Below are 22,200 nucleotides of genomic sequence, written 5' to 3'. Positions count from 1 at the left end.
CCTTCGGCTGCCCAGACTGGCCCATTGGCTGCGCGGCTGGTAGCCTCCCCTGCACAAAGGGGAGTTGGAGGGGCTCAGCTTAGAAAATCCAGCTGCTCAGGTGACTTCTGTAAGGGAAATTGCACAGGTTGTGCTTCTAGTTGATCCCCTGCAGTTCTGTCTAACTAACTATATATACAAATTTATATATAAATCTTCTCTCTTTCTTCTTTGGCGATCACTTGTAACCGGGTAAGATTTTATTCCATAAACACGGTATATATAAATATTGTGTGTGTGTGTGTGTAATTGCACAGGTTAAAGTAAGATGTGAAAAGGGGGAAGGGAAAAGGAGGGGGAAAGAAATAACACCCATATACAATACCAAACAAAACTCACAGGACTTAAAAACGTTGCAAAATTATTAAATATCATTTACAAGATCCTTAAATGTTAATGCAGTCCACTATGCAATTAGCAGTGCCTTCTAGGTAGTGGCGCCCTCCCATCAGATGTCAAGGAATTAAACAACTATCTGACTTTCATAAGACATGTGAAGGCAGCCCTGTTTAGGGAAGTTTTTAATGTTTGATGTTTTATCCTGTTTTCAATATTCTTTTGGAAGCCACCCAGAGTGGCTGGGGAAACCCAGCCAGATGTGCGGGGTACAAATAATTTATTATTATTATGTAACAAAACAGACACGTTTTCACCATTCGTGTCAAACTGCACATAGGATGGTATACCACTTACAGCACATAAATTCATTCCATGTAGGAAATCAAGGCTGCAATCCTATCACCATTTACCAGGGAGTAAGCCCCTTTTGAATTCATGGTTAGGATCACACTGCTAAGCTACCATTCCAGTTAGCCCTCTGAAGTATGGCTGCAGTTTGGTTCCCTGTACACTGGAGTGGATACGTGCTTAATTTGAGCTCTTGGCTCAAGCTGCAAAGTGTCTATTGAATATTGTTTTTGTCTTCAAGTTGGATAAATTGAAAGTGTCACCTGTGCTGAATAACTGGTTCACCTGTGCACACCATCCCTTTATTCTACAGGCAATCCATGATAAACATGTAAGTGGATCAACCATACATAACCTCACCAGTAGTGTCTGAGGTCATGTACGGAATCCTCAACAGACAGGAACCTTACCATGTTTCATTACTTTGATTCCAACAAAGACAATCACTTTATTGAAACATTGGGTTTTGTTGACTAGTCCTCTGAAAGCTTGTCATAATAAAATATTTAGTCTTTTAGGTGCCACAAGATTCCTTTTGTTTGCTGAAATAGCCTGTCACAGCTACTCTAGAAATTGCATTTACCGTTACACCTTAGATTCCAAAGTTTTAAAGACTGTTCAAAGTACTTCTCATTCATGATTTTAAAAATCAGCTATGTCAAGTTAAGTTTCCCCTTATTGCAGACTCAGAGTTGTATGCTTAAAAGGCCACCTAAATTTTCAACTTAAAAGGCCATAGCTAAATTTTCAACTGATGGATTCTTAATTCACAGCACAGCCTCTGAGCTGCTACACAGTTGTCAGCATTCTCCCTGTAACAAAGGATGACTGTCTGAATAAGTACATGTTCAATATTAAGAGAAGGCACTGGAACTTTCAGCAGAGCACAGTAAGTGGAAAGCAAATCCTGCCTCTTGTTCTCTCTTCTCCTTTGATAGCCCATTGGGGCCCCTCTTCAAATATACTTCAGTATCCCTCTGATCAAACCATATATACAAATCAGTTATTTCCTGTTCTGATAAAATTTTTATGTCATTAATGAAATGTTTGTTCCCCTGTTTCTAGAACTTTGGGACTAGCTGTGCCATGAATCCTGAGCTTGGAAGGAAGATTTTCAAAGGAGTTATATTAGTGGAATTTATCGGAGTTGCTAGCGCATATGCACTATATATTAAAATGGATAATAATCAAGGTAACAAACTATATGTCTCATTATTTTTTTTCAAATAACAGTCAGTCCACAGAGCAGCGCACGGAAACGCTGTTTACCTTCTCACCTATTTATCTACTTGCACTTGACGTGCTTTCGAACGGCTAGGTGGGCAGGAGCTGGGACTGAACAATGGGAGCTTACCCCGTTGTGGGGATTCAAACCGCCTACCTTCTAATCAGCAAGCCCTAGGCTCTGTGGTTTAGACCACAGCGCCACCCACGTCCCCTCTGAGCAACTATATCCATTGCCTATTAGGAAGTTTTCCTTGAAGGTGGCATTCTCTAATTTTACTGCAAAATTCCTGATATAGCCGTTAAGCTGTTTGTTTGGAACAGCTCTTCAGCTTTTGGAATTATTTCAACTACAGTAGGTCTCAGGAGCTAGCCTGTTTAGGTTGTCATGTACCATACTACCAGTCATCAGCATTTTTTCACAGGCATTGTCTCTGAATAGAAAACATCTATTTGCATAGGGGTCATGGGGCTGCACACACAAACCCTGCCTGTGCCAGGTATGCACATTTCACACTTTTCTAGGTTCAGTTGCACAGAGGCATGTATTTGCAATCAAGGAAGAATGTGAAGAAGCTTATTTCAGATCTTCCCTGCTTGTCATGGGTAGGCCTGGCGCTGATTCGGCAGTGCTGATATGTGCAGGTCTTTGTTCCCAACCTAGACTGATATTTCACGTTCAGGCATCCTATTTTCACTTCTGTATACTGACTAACTTAAGAACAGGGCTCCTTTGGGTGGAGCTGTTGTATATTCATGTAATGGAAAAAAGCTTCCTCCATGCTTTATCTGGCATGGATACTTTTGCACATTACGAGGAGCATTACATTGGTAATGCTCAGGATAGACGAGGAGAATTTGAGTTACTATTGTAATAGAACTCTGTGGCACACCTTTAAAAAAACAACCACCACCACCTGTTCTTCCTTAAACTGAGATAGACCATGACAAGTTCCAATATGCCACTTTTAAAGTGAAAGGTAGGGCACGTTCTGGATATGAGAGCAGCCGAAGGGCAAGGCACTGCCCTCCCTGCGGATCTCAGTACAAACAATGAGAACATTATACATCCCCCTGCCATGTTTTAGACCAGTGATGCAATGTGTTAAAAGATTAATTTGTGCTATCTTAAGACTTCCTACCACAGAGATTTTAAAATATACCTGAGTCTGATAGCCTTCCCTTTTTCAACTTTTGTGCCCAATGTGACAAGCCTAAGTTCTGCAAGTCTTCAACTGGAAATACAGCCTGAGAAGGCTAAACAACCAAGTTGCTGCATTACCTGTAAGATTACCACAGATATTTATGACTGACCAAAAAAACCTAAGAAATGTAGCCAGCATGTAATAAAATGTACACTACTTAATTTTGGTGACTGAAATCTTGTGCACTGTACTGTTGTTACAAACTTAACGTTTTTATTTTCTCAGATTTCAGACAAAAAATGCACAGGAGATACCCATCCATCCTAGAAGGTATGTGACAATTAATGTTGGTGTAATTCTTTTTCCCCAACACTTAAAAAAAACACATTCAATTGCAGATTAAAAGGAAATCCTACTACAAATTTATCAGAAAGATATATTCAATCAAAATTAGAACTTCAAAAGTCAATCTTCATTCAGTTATGCAAAAGATAAAAAAGACTCTCTTTTATTTTCATAGTTTATTACAAATGTAATGAATACGCTGGTTTTCACGAAAAAAGGGAGAAAGATCAAGCAGCATGGTTAATCAGCAAAAGCTAATTGTAAGTAAAAATGTTTTTTAAATGTTTACATTAAATATCTTCATATTTATTTTCTTGTCTTTTTACTTTTGTGTTTGTTTTTCAGCATTTTGTGTCTAAACTTCTTTTTCTGCTTGATGATGCTCTTCACATCCTTATTGTGAATCCACCTGTTGCGTTCTTCCTCCCACCTGAGCTGTTTGACATCTAATGGAGGAAGACAGAGAGCACATAGATAAGTTTGGAGTGACTACATCCTGGGAAAATCTGGCATTGAGTTTTATGGATGCAAAGAATACTGCCTGAGTTAGAGATTCATGACCGATAAACTCTCTGCTATGTTTTGTCCTAAAAAACACAAAATGCTTTATGTACAAATAAATACAGAGTTCCCTCCTCACCTTCAACAGTCCATCTTGTCTCAAACAACTTACATTTTTCAAACTTAAATGTAATTTGGGCCAATGAGGAACGAATTATATCAAGTTGAAGATTCAGTGCTAATCATGATATACTTTTCTACAAATGCAAACTTAAGAATTTTTAAAAAGTTATTAGCAAGAGCCCAAAATCTAGCAACATACCATGTACAACTGGAATTTCCATAAACGAATTGCCTTTGATAAATTTCATCCATTGTACCATTGGCAAATTAAGTTGATCATATAGCTTCCAAAGAAGCATGTTTTTTGGTAAGTTAAAGCACAGGGTGGAATCCTTGCATAAAAGGGATGGAGCAAAATATTTGTTTGACATACCCACCCACTCCTGAAATCTTAGGTGGTGCATAACCAAGCAATTTATTTCAAATTCCATTTAACATGTTTCTTAAGAGTGCCCACTTATGATAGCATGCTGAACAGTCTGTTCAAAAAGATTACCTAGAATAGGCATTTAAGGAGGTTTGGTTACTGTGCTCCCAGCTCGATCAATACTTCGCTGTGTGTTGGGTGACATAGCAGTTAGTGGCTCACTTCCATTTTGGGATGTTCCAATAATATCTTAAGTACCAATTGTGATCCACTTTGTCTAAAAGTGACACTCAGCCCTACTGGATGTATAAATGCTTAGGACCTATCTTCATTAATCTGCTTGAAAATGCTGTGTAAAACATTAGTACAGTCCTTTCAAGCTGCCATACAGCACAGGCTCTCATCTGGCCAAAGAGTGCAGGCAAATTTCCCCTGGCATTTGACTTGTACTACAGGCATAATGGGCCTGCTGTAATTTCTTAGATGCAGAATGCTTTTCAGAAATTTAAACGGTGTTTTAGACTACAGGACTAAGACAAGAATAATCTGCACAAAATTAAGCTAAGTTCACAGTGGGAGGTAGTAATTGGGAAAAAGGGAATTGACAAGATTCTCCAGGTGACCATGCAGCTCTCTTTTTGAGAAAGCTGCTAGAGAGCAGCTGGAGATAATACACAAAGGTCTAATTCTACTTTACTAGACTGAACAGCTAGTTATATGACTGTCAAGTCCATCAAGAGTTCTCTCTTATTCTATAAGGTTCAAATGCCTATAGACATCCTATAAATAATGCAATACACTGGAATTGGGTTATCCGTGTAATTTTTGGATATGGGAGGATATAACTGGAATCTTAAGCCCTCTGGATTCCTATCCAGCAGGATCCCATGAGGCTCAAAGTGGGAAGGCTTTGTGTGCTCCAGATGCATCCCAGCCACCTTCCCGAGTTGAACATGAAGGTCTGAAGAGGGCTTCTAAATGCATTGGAGTGAATCAACTTCCTCTTGAGCAGGAATCCTTAGAAGGCATTTAGAAGCACCCTTCAGAACACACTTAGAAGCTCTTTTCAGACTTTCCTGCTCAACACAGGACAGATGGGGACATGAAGTGTGCAGTGCACATAGGGGTGGCACTGGGGAAGAGAAGGTACACTTGGGAGAAAGAGGAGGATAGAAATCAATATGCTCCTCCATTTGTTTCAAATGAAACTAATTGAAATACCTTTCTAAAACCACCACATGAGCATTTGGAATGCCTGACAGGTAAATATATTTGCTGAACACAGGGAAATTCACTTACTTGCATTATCTTTGTTAGCCATTGCATTCATCCCAATACTATCAAACTTGGACCCAATGTTTTCATCCAGCAAGGAACCAAACTTCAAAAGAAAGATGATGATTAGTACATTGATAACTAGCAGACCAAACACATTTTAAAAAATAGAAAACTTGGTGGCACCTACTTCTTCTGCAGTAGCAAGGATGCCAGTGTCTTTGAGTTTTCTTTTCTTGTTTTCTTTTGACCCTTTAAAACATGAATATGCAATTATTTATTCTATATGAAGAACAAAACGCAAAGTTGGGTGGGGAATGGATTTGAGCAGGAAACAGGAAGAGACTCCCAAGAAGAACTTCTCAGGCTCTTCTACACTATCTGCAACAAGGTGCTATATTTCAAAACTCCATCCTTTTAAAAACATTTTCTCAATGTTTTGTAAACAAATGATCTCTAACTTTCTTGACAGCACTGTCCCTGGTATCAAATAGTCTACCACTTACTATTCCTCTAGGTACGGAAAGGGATTTTGCTAACTATAAAGTACCTTAGCAGTTTTACATGCTAGTTCTTTAAGAGCTTGGGCTAATATAATCTAACCATTGCATTTTTAAAATCAAGTTCTAAACCAGTTATCCTTTGTCATCTCTGATAAGACTTCAGATGTACAGCTGAAAGAAAACTCTATCCTGCTGAAAACTGAACTAATCCTTTCCATCTGGTTTTCTGTGTCTGATAATGAAAATCAAATAATTATTTCTTGACAAAGAATAAGTGCACTTTCTATCACAACCACATGTTGTCTCCCCCATAACAACTACACACTGCTCTGGGTTTCTTAATAACTTATAGTTCATTCCTACCTCTCCTTCCTCAAACTGGACATGCAGATTTTCGGACACTAACCAAAACAGAATGTTAAAAGTCAATGTGATTAGGTGAGTAAATTCTGTCTCTTGTGTCATTTTCCTTTAACGGGTCTATTAATGACCAGTGCAATCCTATACAAATAGAAGCCTACTGAGTTCAGTAGGGCTTACTTCTAGGAAAGAGGATATAGGATTGAAGCTCAAGTGCCTTATATCTAGCCAGCACAGCTAATACAGACCCCTGGCGCTCTCAGAAACTATTCACAATTCTGAGTGAAAGGAATGCAAATTAGTGACAAGTCACATTTCTAGCAGAGAGGCAGGCTGCTACAAAACCCCTCAGCCTTCGGACACCCAAGGCTGTCTCAGTTTTTATCAAATATTAAGAGGTCTTTATGTTACCTTTCAACGATCCAGCAAAATCCATTTCTTTTTTTCTTTTGCCTTTCTTATTGGCAGGCTTGACATGCTCCTCTTTATTGTCATCTATCAAAAAGGAAAGCTATTAAAACTTTTACTCAGACTACATCATAAAACGGATGATTTGTCAATATGAAAACACTTTCAGCTTTCATGCAGAGAAAGTAACCAACTGCCTGAAACATTGTGGTTATCTCACTTCCTATGTATGGACTCCACAAAACAGCTACTCCTAGTCAGCTCAGATGTTTCTACTGTGTGTTTCTGAATACTGAAAATGCAATAGGACAGCACCGTTCATTCAACCATGCTTGGTGCACATAAAAATACTACACCTTGGTCCAATTACTGTCATTTTAGTTTAGTCAACAGTGTTAATGTGACCCAGTGTTAACATGAAATTAGGCTCTAGAGCAGTGTTTCCTAAACTTGGGTCTCCAGCAGTTTTTGGACTACAATTCCCATCATCCTTGACCACTGGTCTTACTAGCTAGGGATGATGGGAGTTATAGTCCAAAAACAGCTGGAGACTAAAGTTTGGGAAACACTGCTCTACAGGATGCAAGAGTAGATGCAACACTTATTTCTGATGATTCGTTATCAGCCTTGGCACATGCATCCTTCGGATCTGTCCACCACAACACCTAACTTATGTGGTCTTCTGCTCCAGCTAAATCACATAAATATCTGGTGGAACACTAAGGCAAACAAGTAGGTTTAAAAATAGCTACCTACCTATGGCATTTAAAATCTGTGTTTTAACAAAGCGAGCAATTTAATAATTTGGCATTAAGTGCATTCATGTTTTTACCTGGAGCTTTATCATCGTCTGAGACATCCATAAAAGTCCCTCCATCTTCATCAAGATCTTCTCTAAAGTCTTCATCCATACTACCCAGAGACACTTCCTCATCATCAAGGTCATCAAAATCATCCTCCTCTGAATCATCCAATGTTGCCTCATCACTTTGGCTTTTCTTTTTCCCTTTGCTTTTTATATTACTAGAATTTGATTTAAAAATACAATTTAAAAAGCTTTTAGAAAATCCACCTATCCAACTTTCTCATAATGTTTAGAAAGATCATAAACAGCAAGCAATACAGACTTTAGTCTATAAACAAAACACTCAAATTTTGTTAAACTAATGCATATACTATAACTAAACAGGTTTTGGTGGTTTCTATCCATAGAATAATCCCACTTCATCTCCTTTCCTTGCATGCCCCAGAATAGATTTAGGGGGATTTTACAGGGGGTGGGAGGGTAAGTTCCATTAGGAAAGCAAAAGACATTGTGCAAACAGGACGATACCACTGGATACAGCACAGAATGTTAGCAGCTTTACAAAATACTAGACCATTACTTGATCAATTCTCTTTCAACCAGTAAAACTGCCTGCTCTAGGAATAGCAAATTGCAAAGCTGGTTTATGGGGTTTTACTGGATGAATGCCCATAGGGTCACTCCAAAATTATCAGGCACATAACAAGAGTATTTCCACAATAAATGAGTTCATAAAGTACTCTACAGATATTTTCACAATGCTAAATAACAAGGGAATTGTTCAATGAAATCTGCTATAAACTCCTTATATAATATACCAAGATCCTAGCGTATCAGTATTCCACCCAAAAGCCTGTTTTATTGTAATACTAACATTTCAGAGTGTATGAAATTTAAGGCAGTGGGAACACCAGCAGACAATAAGCGTGTGAAAATCACTTTGCCTGCTTTCTGAGCCAGCAAGGGGGAAGTGCTGTGTGCTGCCAAATTGTTCAGCTAAGAGGGAGTGGAAATGGGGTAGGGGGAAGGAACCCAAAGTGATCCATCTGTGGAAAAACTGGTCTCTGAAGCCAAATGTGGTTGAGCTGTCCTTTGAGATTCCTTCATTTAAGAGTAAACTATTTCAATCCATGTTTACATATAAAGCAGCACACTCAATCGCTCAGAAGATACATCTCATCATACCATTGACTCTGCAATTCTAAACCCCATTGTTTTCAGTAGTGCCTATTCCCACTTGGTGTGTATCGGGTTGCAGCTTTCATCACTCTAAACTACTACCTGATTGCAAGTAACAGGTAGATTACACCACCCTCCTAATACATGCCTACGGATGAAAAAGGAATACTAATGGGAGTGGAATCTACAAGATAAGTTAGCTCAGGCCCATTCAGCAGCAGGGTTCTCATCTCTCCGAAAGATAGATGATAGATAGATAGATAGATGATAGATGATAGATAGATAGATAGATAGATAGATGATAGATAGATAGATAGATGACAGATAGATGGTAGATGGTAGATAGACAGATGATAGATAGATAGATAGATAGATGATAGATAGATAGATAGATAGATAGATAGATAGATGATAGATAGATAGATAGATAGATATTTGCCAGGCAGCAGGATAAAAGCAGCTAGATTGATCCACAACATACTTAACAGTATGGAGGATGAACCTGCAGCCCTACAGATGCATTTGGACTACAACTCCCATCGTCCTCAACTATTGGCCATGCTAAGTACAATGACACCTGGCGGGCCAAAAGTTACTGGGCAGGCCAGTGTAGAAGATAAGGCAGAATACAAATGCTTTCCAAGGAAAAGGGAAGAAGGTGCCCTGATCTTCACAACTGTCTGCACCCCTAGGAGTCACAACTCAGATTCTCAAATCTCCTCCTCCCCAAAACTAGATCATAACTAAGGAGATCAAGGGAGATGAAGTCTGGCTGTTCGTTTTACACAGAAATTGCATCAACTTCCTTGTGATGTGGTTGATTCATAATTGCAGATGTAGCCATATTTCAGGAGGGAAGGGGGATTCTGAATACACTTGAGGTATATTTAACAAACCTTTTCCCCACAGAGCACAATGTTTTAGAAGAGCTTGTGACATAATGCACATACACAATACACTCCCATTTACTCTAATTGCTTTATCCAGTCATTCATGGTGCCCATGCAGAAACTCTATTTATTCCTATTTTTAAAAAAAACTTACTCAGCAAAATTAAGGTCCTCATTGACAAGTGTATCAAAATAACTATCATGTTCAAATGAATCTGAAAGAAAGAAGATGGCAAAATCAAAACATTTTGATTTGGTATTTAAAACAAATTGTTTTAAAGTGCAATTTGTTATAATTTGCAATGTGCCCTATATTCTTGCATGAAGCAGCTGCCACAGACCAAATGTCAAATCTGGAATTTGCCAAGTTTTAGAGGAGCAAATACCAGATGAGCAACCAGGCAACACTGTAGTGTAAGCAGTTGTTTAGCTTGAGTTGGCTCATCTCCCCACCCACATCTTTGAACTGGAAATTCACATAACCTTGAGTTCCATCTACTGATGGAACTGCCAAAGGATTACTACCCTTCTTCAAGGGAAGCCAAAGTCCTCTACATCTCTTTGATTAATTACAGGCTGGTTGGGGTGAAAAATGGGACAGGATGGGACAAGTCTTACCTAAAGCTCTTTCAAACTCTTCATCATCCACATCTTCCACACTTTCATCATCTCTTGCAGGTTTCCTTTTCTCCTTCTCCAAGTCCAACTTTTTATAAAATCTGCGTATTAAAAAGAAAAAAGAAATGTTTTCACATTCGTATAAAACATGGTTATTAAGACACCTGATTTGATGAACTTACAAAATAAGGATATTTCGAGATGTTAAACCTGCTTACGCATCAAGCAATTTCCTACTGTTTTAAAGTCATTACTTCCTATTGCAACAACCTTTCAGGGGCCACATGCCAGTGGTGGGCAGGGCCAGAGGCAAAAGCGGGCAGAGCAATTCATGTAAATTTTATCTTTGTGCTTTAGGCTGGTTTCTACACAGACTCCCACACCCCTCTCAATGTTCTATCCCGACAAGAAGCATTAGAATTCAAGGACACTTTCCAGCCCAACAAAAACATCTGGGTTGCAAAGCAGGCCCAGTGAAGAGTGTGGCCTGGGGAACATTATGAGGACCAGATGGAGAGGCCCAGAGGAACATGTATGGTCCCCAGGCCTGAGGTTTCCCACTCCTGTATTATAAAGATAATTAGGCTAGTACCACCATGTAATATCAGGGTAGCAAGATGATTTATCACAGTGTGATGTCACAACATTCATTTGCTGGCAAAAAGAGCCTTTGGTTCAGGGCTACCGTCGGGGCATTTCTTTCCAAACGCTAACAGAAAGGCATGCTGCCACGCGGCGCTTATGGGGGGTTATATATCCTTCCCCCTCCTCCATGGTAAAATACTACAATAAACATCTGATGTGCCATAATGTCATGAATGATAACATAAATATGATCTGGTTTACGTTCAAACAGCTGTAATGATCTTCCCACATCTCCTACCTTACTTAGCATTTTTCCCATTTCAGCACAAAAAAGCCCATTCCTTCATATCCATTTTAACAGACAAGTCATTCCCAAAAGGTTATAGAGATGGGGCTAGCTATGCGCCAGACATCTGCCAATCTGCCATTTCCAGATTCTTATTCTGGTCATATAAGACTAGATAAGCAGTTGTCTTATTTGCAAGCAGATGTATGTACACTGCCTTCTCCAGGGCTAAAACAGAATCACCAGCAACCAACCAGTGCATCCCATAATAGATACAGGTGCTGCTGCTGACCTGATGGAAGAACATGAGCCATAACAGCACAGTTATTCTGGGCAAATTTCCTGCTGTTTTGCTGTGATGTATGGAACAGTCCAAGGAACTATTGTCTAGAAATGGATGTGTTTTATAAAAAGCTTTTTCCTCCACTGATCTTATCTAGTAATTTGAAATATCCGTTTTTCCCAGCCGTGATCCCCCTATCCTATAAAAATACATGGAAGTGATTTGCAGTAAAACTTTCACAACAGTAGAAAGTGTCTCCAAGAATAAACCCTCCCCAAAGGAAACAAAATTAAGAGCAATGAACATATGGAAGTCTCAATCAAAGATGTCAATACCTGTGGAAAAAGACTTCATCTACTGGGATTTTGCTTTCATCTTGGGCAAGGAATTCCTTGCTATTCACTGGAAATAAAATAATAAAGAACTGGTGGTTGTTTATCAAATTAATTTGCTATAAAGGTTATTCAAATGCCACGTCATACACATTTTTCCTAAGCAATGTCTTTAGGGCTGCTAGCTTCAAAACCAACCAATCCAGTGAGATCAACTAAATCTCTCTGTGCAAAATGAATATCCCTCCCTCACCCACCCAGTCTATAAAAAATGGGGGGGGGGGGGATCCAGAGCATAAAAGTTCAGAATGTAAAAGGAATTTAACTTTTAAATTAAAAAATAACCTAATATTAAACAGTAAATCAAGTAAATCTATTATATAATGCAAGCTAAATTTAATTTTTCTTACTTAGATCACTTAGGCAGAAGAAATGTAGTTACAGGATACCATGGGAACATGGATTACAAATAGAAATTTGAGAGGTCCCACAAAACCACTATTGTGTATCACATCATTACTGGTGTTTACATAACATGAATATCCTTAGCCGTAATGTTAATGAGTTAAAGCCTTAACTGTTCATCTGGATCCTACTTCTGAGAGTCTAACAATGAACTCTGTATCCAATAACATCACTCCCCCTTCCTTCAATTTTCTTAATGTGACGTCTCTCCTTCTGAAATAGCTATCCTCTTGCGGATCACAAATTGACTAAGTTGTAGGAAGCAGAGGAGGAATAAATGGACAGTTCTCCAAACAGAGAAAGTGGAGTCCTCTAGGGATTGGTATCAGGACCTGGACTTTTAACTTGCTCATAAACAATCTAGAGTTAGAAGTAACCAGTGAGGGGCCAAGTTTGCCGATGATATTAAATTGTTCAGGGTCGTTGAAACAAAACAAATAAAACAAAGAGATTGTGAAGAGCTCCAAAAGGACCTCTCCAAACTGAGTGAATAGGTAGTAAAATGGCAGATGCAATTCAATGTAAGTAAGTGTAAAGTGATGCATGTCAGGGCAAATTTCACACTTACGACTTCTGAACTGATGGTGATGGACTAGGAACAATACTTTGGGGTCGTAATAGATGAAGCTGTTGACCCAGTGTGCAGCAGCAGTGAAGTGGGCAAATACCACGCTACGGATCATTAGCAAAGGAATTGAAAATAAAATGGCCACTATCGTAATACCATTATACAAATCTGTGATGCAACCGCATTTGCAATACTGTGTGCAATGTTGATTGTTCCACCTCAAAAAGGATATTACAGAGTTGGAAAAGGATCAGAAAAGGGCAACCAAAATAGATCAAGGAGATGGAGTGACTCGCTTTGAAGAAAGATTGCAGCGTTTGGGACTTTTTAGTTTAGAGGAAATGTGAGTGAGAGGTGACACAATAGGAGTTTATACGATGATGCACAGCATGGAGAAAAGTAGAGAAAAAGTTCTCTGCCTCTCTCATAACACTTGAACTCATAGATATCCAATGAAACGAAATGCTGAAAGAGTCGGGAATGATAAAAGGAATCCATGAAGCACATAGATAAGCTATAGATCTTGCTATCGCAGGAGACAGTGATGGCCACCAACCTAGAAGACTTTAAAAGAATGGACAAATTCACGGAGGAGAGGGCCACTGAAGACTACTGGCCATGATGGCTGTGCTCTGCCTCCACAGCCAGCAGCAGTAATGCTTGTGAATTCTAGTTGCTGGAAACCCCAGGAGGGGAGAGGGCTCGTCCTCAAATCCTGCTTGCGAGTTTCCCGCCAGAATCTGGTTGGCCACTGAGAGAACAAGATGCTTAACTAGACTGGCCACTGACCTGATCCAGCAGGCTCTTCTTATGTTTAACAGTCTTCCAGAATTTTTCTGGTTTTCCACTTACACAGTCAATATAAATTTGTTTACATGTTTTTATACTGAACTAACAGGAGATATAGTATTAAAAAAACAAATTACAACCTTCATTTACCCAACTGCTTGCTGAAACAGCAAACCAGGTGTGAAAGAACATGGGGGTGACTTACTGCCTGCTTTCCCCCAAAATAGAATGGTTTGTGCTTGCACAAACCATAGTCTTTCTGGCTCACTCTAATGATACACTTATGATAAAAGGAATAAGGTTTCTGACATCTAACAGTGAAGAGTGTTAGCTACATCAAAGGAACACTTGTTATTTCCTGCATCCAAATGCTTTAAAAAATCTTATTGCCCTTCTGTTTGATGCCGTGGATCACAACATTTTGGGGGGGAATATGTTTGTCAATTCCCCTTCTACTACTGAGGAGGGGGGATCCTCCACAACAGCATGAGGGCTGCAGGAAGGAGGAATTTGCAAAAATTGGCCCTGCTTCCATTCCTGAATGGAATGACAATATTGGATAAAACCCACTGTGCAAATATCTTCCACTGAAAGTGATGGATCTTATAATGCATTGTATTTATGATCAGGGTACCACTGACTATAATATTTAGAATGAAAGCTCCTTACTTACCCGCAAGATTTCGTACATCACTCATGGACTGTTTATTCTTTGGCTGCATTACCACGCTACTGGTGTTCTCTGCATTAGAAAGTCAAGAAATCACACAAAAATTTAATTGTTATTAACCTTAACCTATCTGCTACACCTGACAAATGTTGATAGGGTCCATACCTTTGCCCTTAGGAGCTTTGGGATTTCTGTACACAAAACGATCCAAGAATCTCATTAGAGTGAAGTCCTGAAGAGGATCACCTGTGTATTCAATGTAATTCCCCTGAAAGAAAGTTAACATTCATAGTGTCAATTTGCATCAAGAAATACATGAATGGAAGTGGCAAAAGAATCACATGTGTTTGGATTCAGCAGACAAATAAGTGATGTTACTCAGACGAAGGAAGATGAAATAGGTTGCCTCTCTGAAACCTGGATCACACACAACCCTTTCAGTGGAGGGAAGGCAGCAGTGGCTATTCCTGCTCTGCTACGTAGGATTTCAGGTGTGCCACACAACAAGTGAAGAAAGGGGTGGACAACAGGACAGGTGGGAGACAGGCAGAAACAAGACTGCCTTGTCTCCTGCTTTAAATATCTGTAGCAAGGTGGAAACCCTAGCCAATCTGGTTTTCTACACGAAAAAATATTTGTATCAAGAATGGTTCCCCCATTTACTTGTTGCCCCCATTTCTGTCTGGAAACTACTATTCACATGCAATCCAAATCATTAAGTACATGTGACAGGACACCCAAGAGGGCAACCAAAGTAGTGAAAAAAAGTAAGAAATTCAACTAACCTCTAGGATAGTTTTTGCAAAGAGGGCAACAGATGGATGAAAGTGTTCTGAAAGCTGGAAAAATAAAATCAATGTTGTAATATAAAATCTTATTCCAATACAAGTTTTTGGCACCATATTAACAGATTAAATGGAAATCTTAACCTTCACTCCAGGTTCCCCCCCTTATTTATTATTTTCTTGCTACAAAATTGTACACACGTAAATCATAAAACATGACATGACTAACAAAAAACAGGTCACCAGAGGGATAAAATACTAAACATGTTGTTTTGCAGTACATAATAATTAGCTGATTACAGTAAACCAGTAAAGTTCTGTCTATTACCATTCCAACTGCTGTTAATAAATGTGTTACTAATTCCTTACTTCTTGGTTGGTCTGTAATGTAGCTGAAGTATATAAATTACCTAAGTAGCTTTGAAGCCAGATAACAAGGGGCCATAATCCCCCATGTGGCAGTTTCTAGAACTGACTTCTCCACATATTTGATGTAACATTAAGTGCCACTTTTATCACATGAATCTACCTCAGACAGGCTCTGCACTAGCTCCAGCAGCAGGAGCCAGTACGGAAACTCCCCATGATACGCAGTTGATCTAAATGTTTTGCAGCACTATGTTACCATCCCCTATGTTGAGAAGTAACCTCTATTGGGAGGAGGAAGAGAGAGAGAGAGCTGTAGGCTTAAGATTGCCAACGTGATGACCTCCATAAATTGTTGGACTGCAACTCCCATAATTCCTGAGCAGCGTCTATGCTGGATGAAGCTGGTGGAAGTTATCTTAGACCTGTTCCAATGTAAAGTCATAAGAGAGATGCCAGAACTAATCTTTGAACAAGGCTCCTCTCCTCTTAAAACTTGTTCAATAGATTGACTCTACACTTGGTCATACTTAGAATGGGTCCGATGAACTCCAAGAGACTTAACTTACACCAATGATTTAAATGAGCCTACTCTAACTCTGGATCCAACCCAATGAAACGATACCAAACCCACTGTTAAAGGAAAATGTCTGCAAAAATAAAATAAAGTTGTCTGGGATCCCTCCCACAAAAGCCACATTGAAATTCCTGGTGTTCATGAAAAAACGGTACCTTCTTTAGTTCCCAAAAACTTGTTCTATCAGCTCCACAGTATGAAGGATTTCGATGTAATGGGTCATAGCTACCCAAATTCTTGCCACCTGAAAAAGAAGACATGTTTTGTATCATCAAAGACAAACAGATCTAGATACTTAACAGGGGAACACCTAGTTTTCCAACAAAGAAGTAGTCAACCTGGTACCCTCCAGATGTTGTGAACTCCCATCATCCCTGAGCAACTACTCCTGATCTTCTACTGATCATTTTAAAGACAAGAGAGTCCTTCTGCAGTAACACCACAAAAGGTACAACAAAGATCTCTGTGCCCTGCTCCAATTTCATACAACCTAGTCTGCAAAATGCATGTTGGTTTACATAGCAGAGTGGGAAGGTAAGCCAGTTTCTTTTAGTGCAATTGCAACATCTGGTAGGATTAGTTGAAAGAAGAATACTCTCATTATTACACAGAGCTGCCAGATGTCTAGAACAGATCAGAAACCAGAGTGAACAAGAAATTAAGAGTTCTGGACTTGGACATGAGAGGAGTTATGTGAGCCCAGCCAAAGTCTCATGGCTTCAGTTTCCATTCTGTAAAATGGAAATGACAACAGCCTAACTCAAAAGATGGGTGGAGAAGTGAATGAGACATGACATTTTAAAACACTTTTTACTTACAGAAATATAACTAAGAGGGGGGGGGGGACACCACTTAAGTAGTGCATGTCTCATGAAAGTTGTTAATACAGCAGCAGCAGCAATGGCCCATAACCCTGGCAATGTCTTATCTACTGACACTGTTCCCAAACACTTTTAGCAGATGGCCTTCCTCTGGCTCCGTTCAATCCCCTCCACATAAACAAGTTTGAATAAGGAAAGTTTCCTTTGGGTAACGACCTTCAGATTAAAGTTTGCAGAATTTAATACCGTCTACTAGGACCTGAAACATTCCAGTCAACATCTGCCAGAATCTCACTCACAATTTTTCAATTTTTACCTGCTAGATTTTGGTGATGTACCCATGAAGCTCCTGAAGCTGGGTCATGAGGTTTCACAGATTCTTCTGTTTTTATTATTTTTGTTTCTTCATCAACATCTACAAGTTTTTCCTCCTCTTCTTCAGCTTCTTCAAGGTCATGAAAATGTTCCTCATCATCGGATTCCTAGGAAATGAATCAGATTTAAGAAGAAACCAGTGTGGGGATCATGCAAAACTCTGATAAGTTACATTCCAGGGATAGCATATAAAGCCTAAATTGTGGATTGAAAGCATTTTTTTTAAATTGAGGTCAACAGCTAGTTGTACAAAGGCAGGCTAAGAACAACTTTATAAGACGGATATCATACCACATGATCCTGCAGCTGTACCCGTAACCCTGGTTTTACTTTCAGAAGTTCAGACACAAGGTACAAAGCTCCACAGGTGAATGGTGGCATTTGACCACAGGTGACTTGAAGCAATCGCTTTATAAAAGCTTTCACCCGCCGGAGTACTATATCAGCCTTCAAAGATTTGTAGACAAGGTTGAGAAACATAGACTGTTTGGCACACAGTGCTAATCCTGGATCCAGCAGCTTCCTGCAAAAACAAAATAATCATTATCAGCATTAACCTCATGAATTCACTCATTCTTCTGAATTTGCAGTACAGACCAACATATGACAGCTGCATCATTTACTACTACTGTTGACACAAAATGATTTTCTTTTACTCACCCTACTTTAAAGTGGACCATTGCTTAATGAATAATATCCCATAATTAGTCACATTTTATAAAATATCTGAAGGCATGGGGGGGACAGGAAAATGGGGGGGGAACCTATTTTATTTTTCGTTCTTTTTCCTTTCGTTTTTGAAAATTTGGGTAAAAGTGGGCCTTCAGATCTCTACATTTGTTTTATTTAAACATTCACACAGCAACCTAACACTCAGATCCACGGGCAATCAGGTTAGGATAGTGGATGGGACCTTTGCTGGTGAGTCCTCCACTATGCCAGCAGAAAGTTCCATGGACATCCATTTCTTTCAACTGGAGAGGCAATGTAAGGGTTTGTAATAAGTACAGGGGCAAAAAGAAGCATGTTCTACTGCCAACCATGGATGGTGCAAGCCAGCAAGCCTTTGGATCATCCACCACTTCAATCCTCACCCCACTTTAGATTGTTCTGTAAATTGAGTTCAGAGGAAGGAGAAAGAAAAAACAGTACAATAGGAGGCTCTTGGCTCAACCCTGCTTCAATAAAGGATAATCAATTGGAGAATACCAATAATAACCAAAACAAAACAAAAAAAACCCTCCACATTACAGATGTCTACATTGGCATGAATTATCAAGCAAAACAGTTTACCTATCAAATGCCAAAAACAAACAGGGCAACTACTGATATGCAGAGGAGGACAAAGTAGTTCCCTTGCCATCACAATATTCACAATTTAAATTCATATAAACCGTAAACAACTGATCAGCAGTAAATATTCTACAAAACGCAACTTAATAGAAACATTAAAATGTATGTGACGCTTACTTGTATAGGGCTGTGTAATATCGGTCAGATATAGTCTGATTAGAATCCATTACTTGAAACAGCAACATCAAGGCTTGGATGCTGGTGCTGAAGTTCGCAAGGTGCAAAACCTTAAACAAAGTATTCATCTGCTCCTTTATTTTTTCATCACTAGTCTGAGCATAAGGGTAAGCTCTGTTCACCCCCGTCAAGAGAGCACTAAGCATTTTGGACTCAACGTCTTTTTTCTTGATACAAGACCGAAAAAAGCAAAAGTAGAGTGTAATGAGTTTGTTAGCCAGCTCACTCTCCTCGTGACTAAGAACTATCTGGTTCAAAAAGCAGATGGCATAGTATTGTGCTTTGGGGCTAATGTTTGATCGATAGAGAAGCCTCTCCACTTCATTACACACCACTCCTTTCATGTTGGGATGCTTATGAAGCAGAGTCTCTAGCAGATAAGATGCTTTGGTGGCTATTTTGTTTAGAGGATCTCCCAGTTTGTTTACTAACTGCACAAGAAAAGCTTTCTCTTCCTCTACCTTGTTACAGAGAAGTTCATGCGCAACAGCAAGAGCACGGGTTTTTGTTGCCACCAGGGGATCGTGACTCAGTGATTCTAACACTTGCACAAATTCAGCCACCCAGTGCTTCAGGTGATGCTCAAAATACCACAAGATCAGGCGCCTGTCCCTCGAATCTCTGTTGCCACTTGAGAGTTGCTCCAGAGAGCCAAAGGGATGTTGGGAGAAAGTGTACAGCTTACGATTGTCTGGTAGAAGATGTGTCATGAGAAGCTCTTTGAAAGTATCCAGGGCCATTAAACTCTGCCTTCTACTACCTTTCTTTTTGACCAGATTCACCAGGGTCTCTATAAACTGAAGTGAGTGGACAGTAGCATCTTGGATAAGAAGGGTCATGGCAGCCATTCTGTCAGCAAGAGTCCCTGATGATACTACAGTTTTCATCCAAGCTGATGATGATCCTTTCCATAGATTTGCCTTACTCTTGCAGAGGTCTGCCTCTTGTTGGTAAAGCTTTTGAGCCAAAGCCTTATACTTGGATACAAGGGACTGATTTTGGGGTTCAGTAGAAAATTCATTTGTATACTCCAGATCATACCATTTCCCCCCTGGTTTTATAAGAAGTATCTGCCGCTCATGAAACTGAAAAGTGTCCACTTCCTTGTCTTTTTTTGTTCCATGCAACAAAGCACTATTGGGAACTGACTGTTTCTTATTATCTTGGGCATTACTTGACTCTATTTTTTCTTTACTTCCTTTCACTTGGTTTTCTTTTTTTGCTACTGTAGTTTTGTTTACTTCCTTTTGGTTGACTTTCTCTTTTTTTGGTAGTTTTTGTTCTCCTTCAACTGCTTCTCCCTCTTCTTCATCATCTGCTGTAACCAGGAATTTATTTGAATAGCTGCTCACACCCAGTGATTTTATAAATGCCTCCAGTTCACCATCCTTCAGATCATCAATGGCACCTTTTTTCCCACCATCTACAATTTCTTCGGTCTCATCCAAAGCAGCGAGCATGATATAATCTTGCTGCATAAAACAAAGTAACAAGTTGTCTCAGCAACGTGTTCATGGATAACATCATTTGACAGTGCATGCATTATAAAACATCAATATTGCAAACAGGCTTATAACATACGCAGACAACATTGCCCATTACTGCTTCTAAATTACTTGCACACCTCTGAAATATCCACCAATGTAAGGACTATCCAGTATTAAGAATTGTCCCACCTGCTCTCAAAGTGCTGGATTTTTATTTTTTGTTTTGCTAAAAAACCATGTACAAAAATCAGAAAAAATCTGTCTTAATCAGTGGCTGCACATAAAAAAATTAAGGACAACAGGTTAGTCGTGACATTAGAATTTGTGGCCGCACATTTCTGTTAAAATATTATCTGTTGGTCCACAAGGGGCCAGAAGGCTCTTTGTATAAAACCCAGCGAGGGAGGAGGAGATGTCTAAAAATGAAAACAAAAATTGTTCGCTGCCCACATACTATGTGTGTAACCCCTCAAGCTACACATGCAGTGGATCTGCCATTTATTTCCACCAGTCTGAAAAGACGGCAACACGTGAGAAGCCAACATTAGACAGATGATGTCTCCTTCCAGGGTGAATGCCCTTTTAGAGAAAGTTACAGGTAGGTAGCCGTGTTGGTCTGCCGTAGTCAAAACAAAATAAATAAATTCCTTACAGTAGCACCTTAAAGACCAACTAAGTTTGTTATTGGTATGAGCTTTCATGTGCATGCACACTTCTTCAGATACACTGAAACAGAAGTCACTAGTCCCTTATATATAGTGAGAGGGTGGGGAGGGGTATTACTCAGAAGGGTGGTGGGAATGGGTGACTGGCTGATAGGTGTGGTAAACCTGTTAACACGCAATTGGTCTTACAGGAAAAAGCAAGGGGTGAGATGGCTAAAAATAGCTTTATCATGTATTATGAGATAAGAATCCAGTGTCTCTATTCAGACCAGGTCTCTCCATGGTTTTAAGTTTGGTAATAAGTTGCAATTCAGCAACTTCTCTTTCCAGTCTATTTCTGAAATTCTTTTGTAATGACAGCTACTTTGAGATTTTGTGTAGAATGTCTCCCTATACAAGATCTCAAAGTAGCTTTCTTATTACAAAAGAATTTCAGAAATAGACTGGAAAGAAAAGTTGCTGAATTGCAATTTATTACCAAACTTAAAAGCACGGAGAGACCTGGTCTGAATAAAGACATTAGATTCTTATCTCATGTATCTGAAGATGCGTGCACACGAAAGCTCATACCAATAACAAACTTAGTTGGTCTCTAAGGTGCTACTGGAAGGATTTTTTTTATTTTGTTTCGACTTTTGGAGAAACTCCGCCTGTTAAAGCCCATCCTTTCCGAGGGAAAAGAGCCAGGCTGACCCAAGGCTCTCACCCCTTTCCCACCACGTGGAAGGAAAGAGATCCGCAGGGACCTCCCTGGACCCCTTTCCTGGCCGTCTCAGGGCCTCTTTCTTACTTTGGTGCCTCCGAGGCGCAGCACCTCCTCCAGAGTAAAGCCGCTTCCATCATCAACCTCTCCCTCGCCATCTCTCTCGTCAGACTTCTCGAGCTCCAACTCCGACAACGTCGCCATCTCCCTCGGCCAGACCACGCATGCGTCCCCCTAGCTTCCGGGTAGTAGTGATGACGACACTCACTTAGAAGGTGGAAGGTCCTGCTAGATACATAGAAGGTACTATGAACGGCGCAGATTTAGGAAACAAACGGGAAAAGGTCAGAGAGAAGGACGCACTGCTTGTCTATCTATATTGTAATAATAAGCATCTTAGTACAAGCACGGGCCCTAAGGTGAACTCCTTTGGCGCTTCGCAAA

General features: G+C 39.7%; 2 protein-coding genes across 3 annotated transcripts; one reads left to right on the top strand and one right to left on the bottom strand.

The window, feature by feature from the left end:
* The first annotated feature begins 1,162 nt into the window (after positions 1-1,162).
* On the top strand, positions 1,163-4,079 carry CEBPZOS (CEBPZ opposite strand). Of its 2 annotated transcripts, XM_053382768.1 has the most exons (4): positions 1,188-1,918; positions 3,381-3,425; positions 3,616-3,700; positions 3,786-4,079. In XM_053382768.1, the coding sequence occupies exons 1-3, from the start codon at positions 1,813-1,815 to the stop codon at positions 3,696-3,698; spliced, it is 234 nt and encodes a 77-aa protein (XP_053238743.1). In that variant the 5' UTR covers positions 1,188-1,812; the 3' UTR covers positions 3,699-3,700; positions 3,786-4,079. The 2 variants fall into 2 exon arrangements, with proteins under 2 accessions (XP_053238744.1, XP_053238743.1); XM_053382769.1 differs by having other exon boundaries at positions 1,163-1,918; positions 3,616-4,079.
* CEBPZ (CCAAT enhancer binding protein zeta) lies at positions 3,602-21,997 on the bottom strand. Its single transcript, XM_053382744.1, has 16 exons — positions 21,844-21,997; positions 18,842-20,373; positions 17,663-17,894; positions 17,313-17,478; positions 16,331-16,419; positions 15,233-15,286; positions 14,613-14,715; positions 14,451-14,519; positions 11,959-12,025; positions 10,470-10,570; positions 10,006-10,066; positions 7,810-8,000; positions 6,981-7,064; positions 5,897-5,958; positions 5,731-5,812; positions 3,602-3,886 (listed from the first exon to the last, which is right to left on the bottom strand). Exons 1-16 carry the CDS (start codon positions 21,958-21,960, stop codon positions 3,747-3,749), a joined length of 3,150 nt encoding a protein of 1,049 aa, XP_053238719.1. The 5' UTR covers positions 21,961-21,997; the 3' UTR covers positions 3,602-3,746.
* Positions 21,998-22,200: the final 203 nt, after the last annotated feature.

Source organism: Podarcis raffonei, chromosome 3 (genome assembly GCF_027172205.1).
Source record: "Podarcis raffonei isolate rPodRaf1 chromosome 3, rPodRaf1.pri, whole genome shotgun sequence".
NCBI classification, from domain to species: Eukaryota; Metazoa; Chordata; class Lepidosauria; order Squamata; family Lacertidae; genus Podarcis; species Podarcis raffonei.
This window is presented reverse-complemented; position numbering and strand designations above follow the sequence as displayed.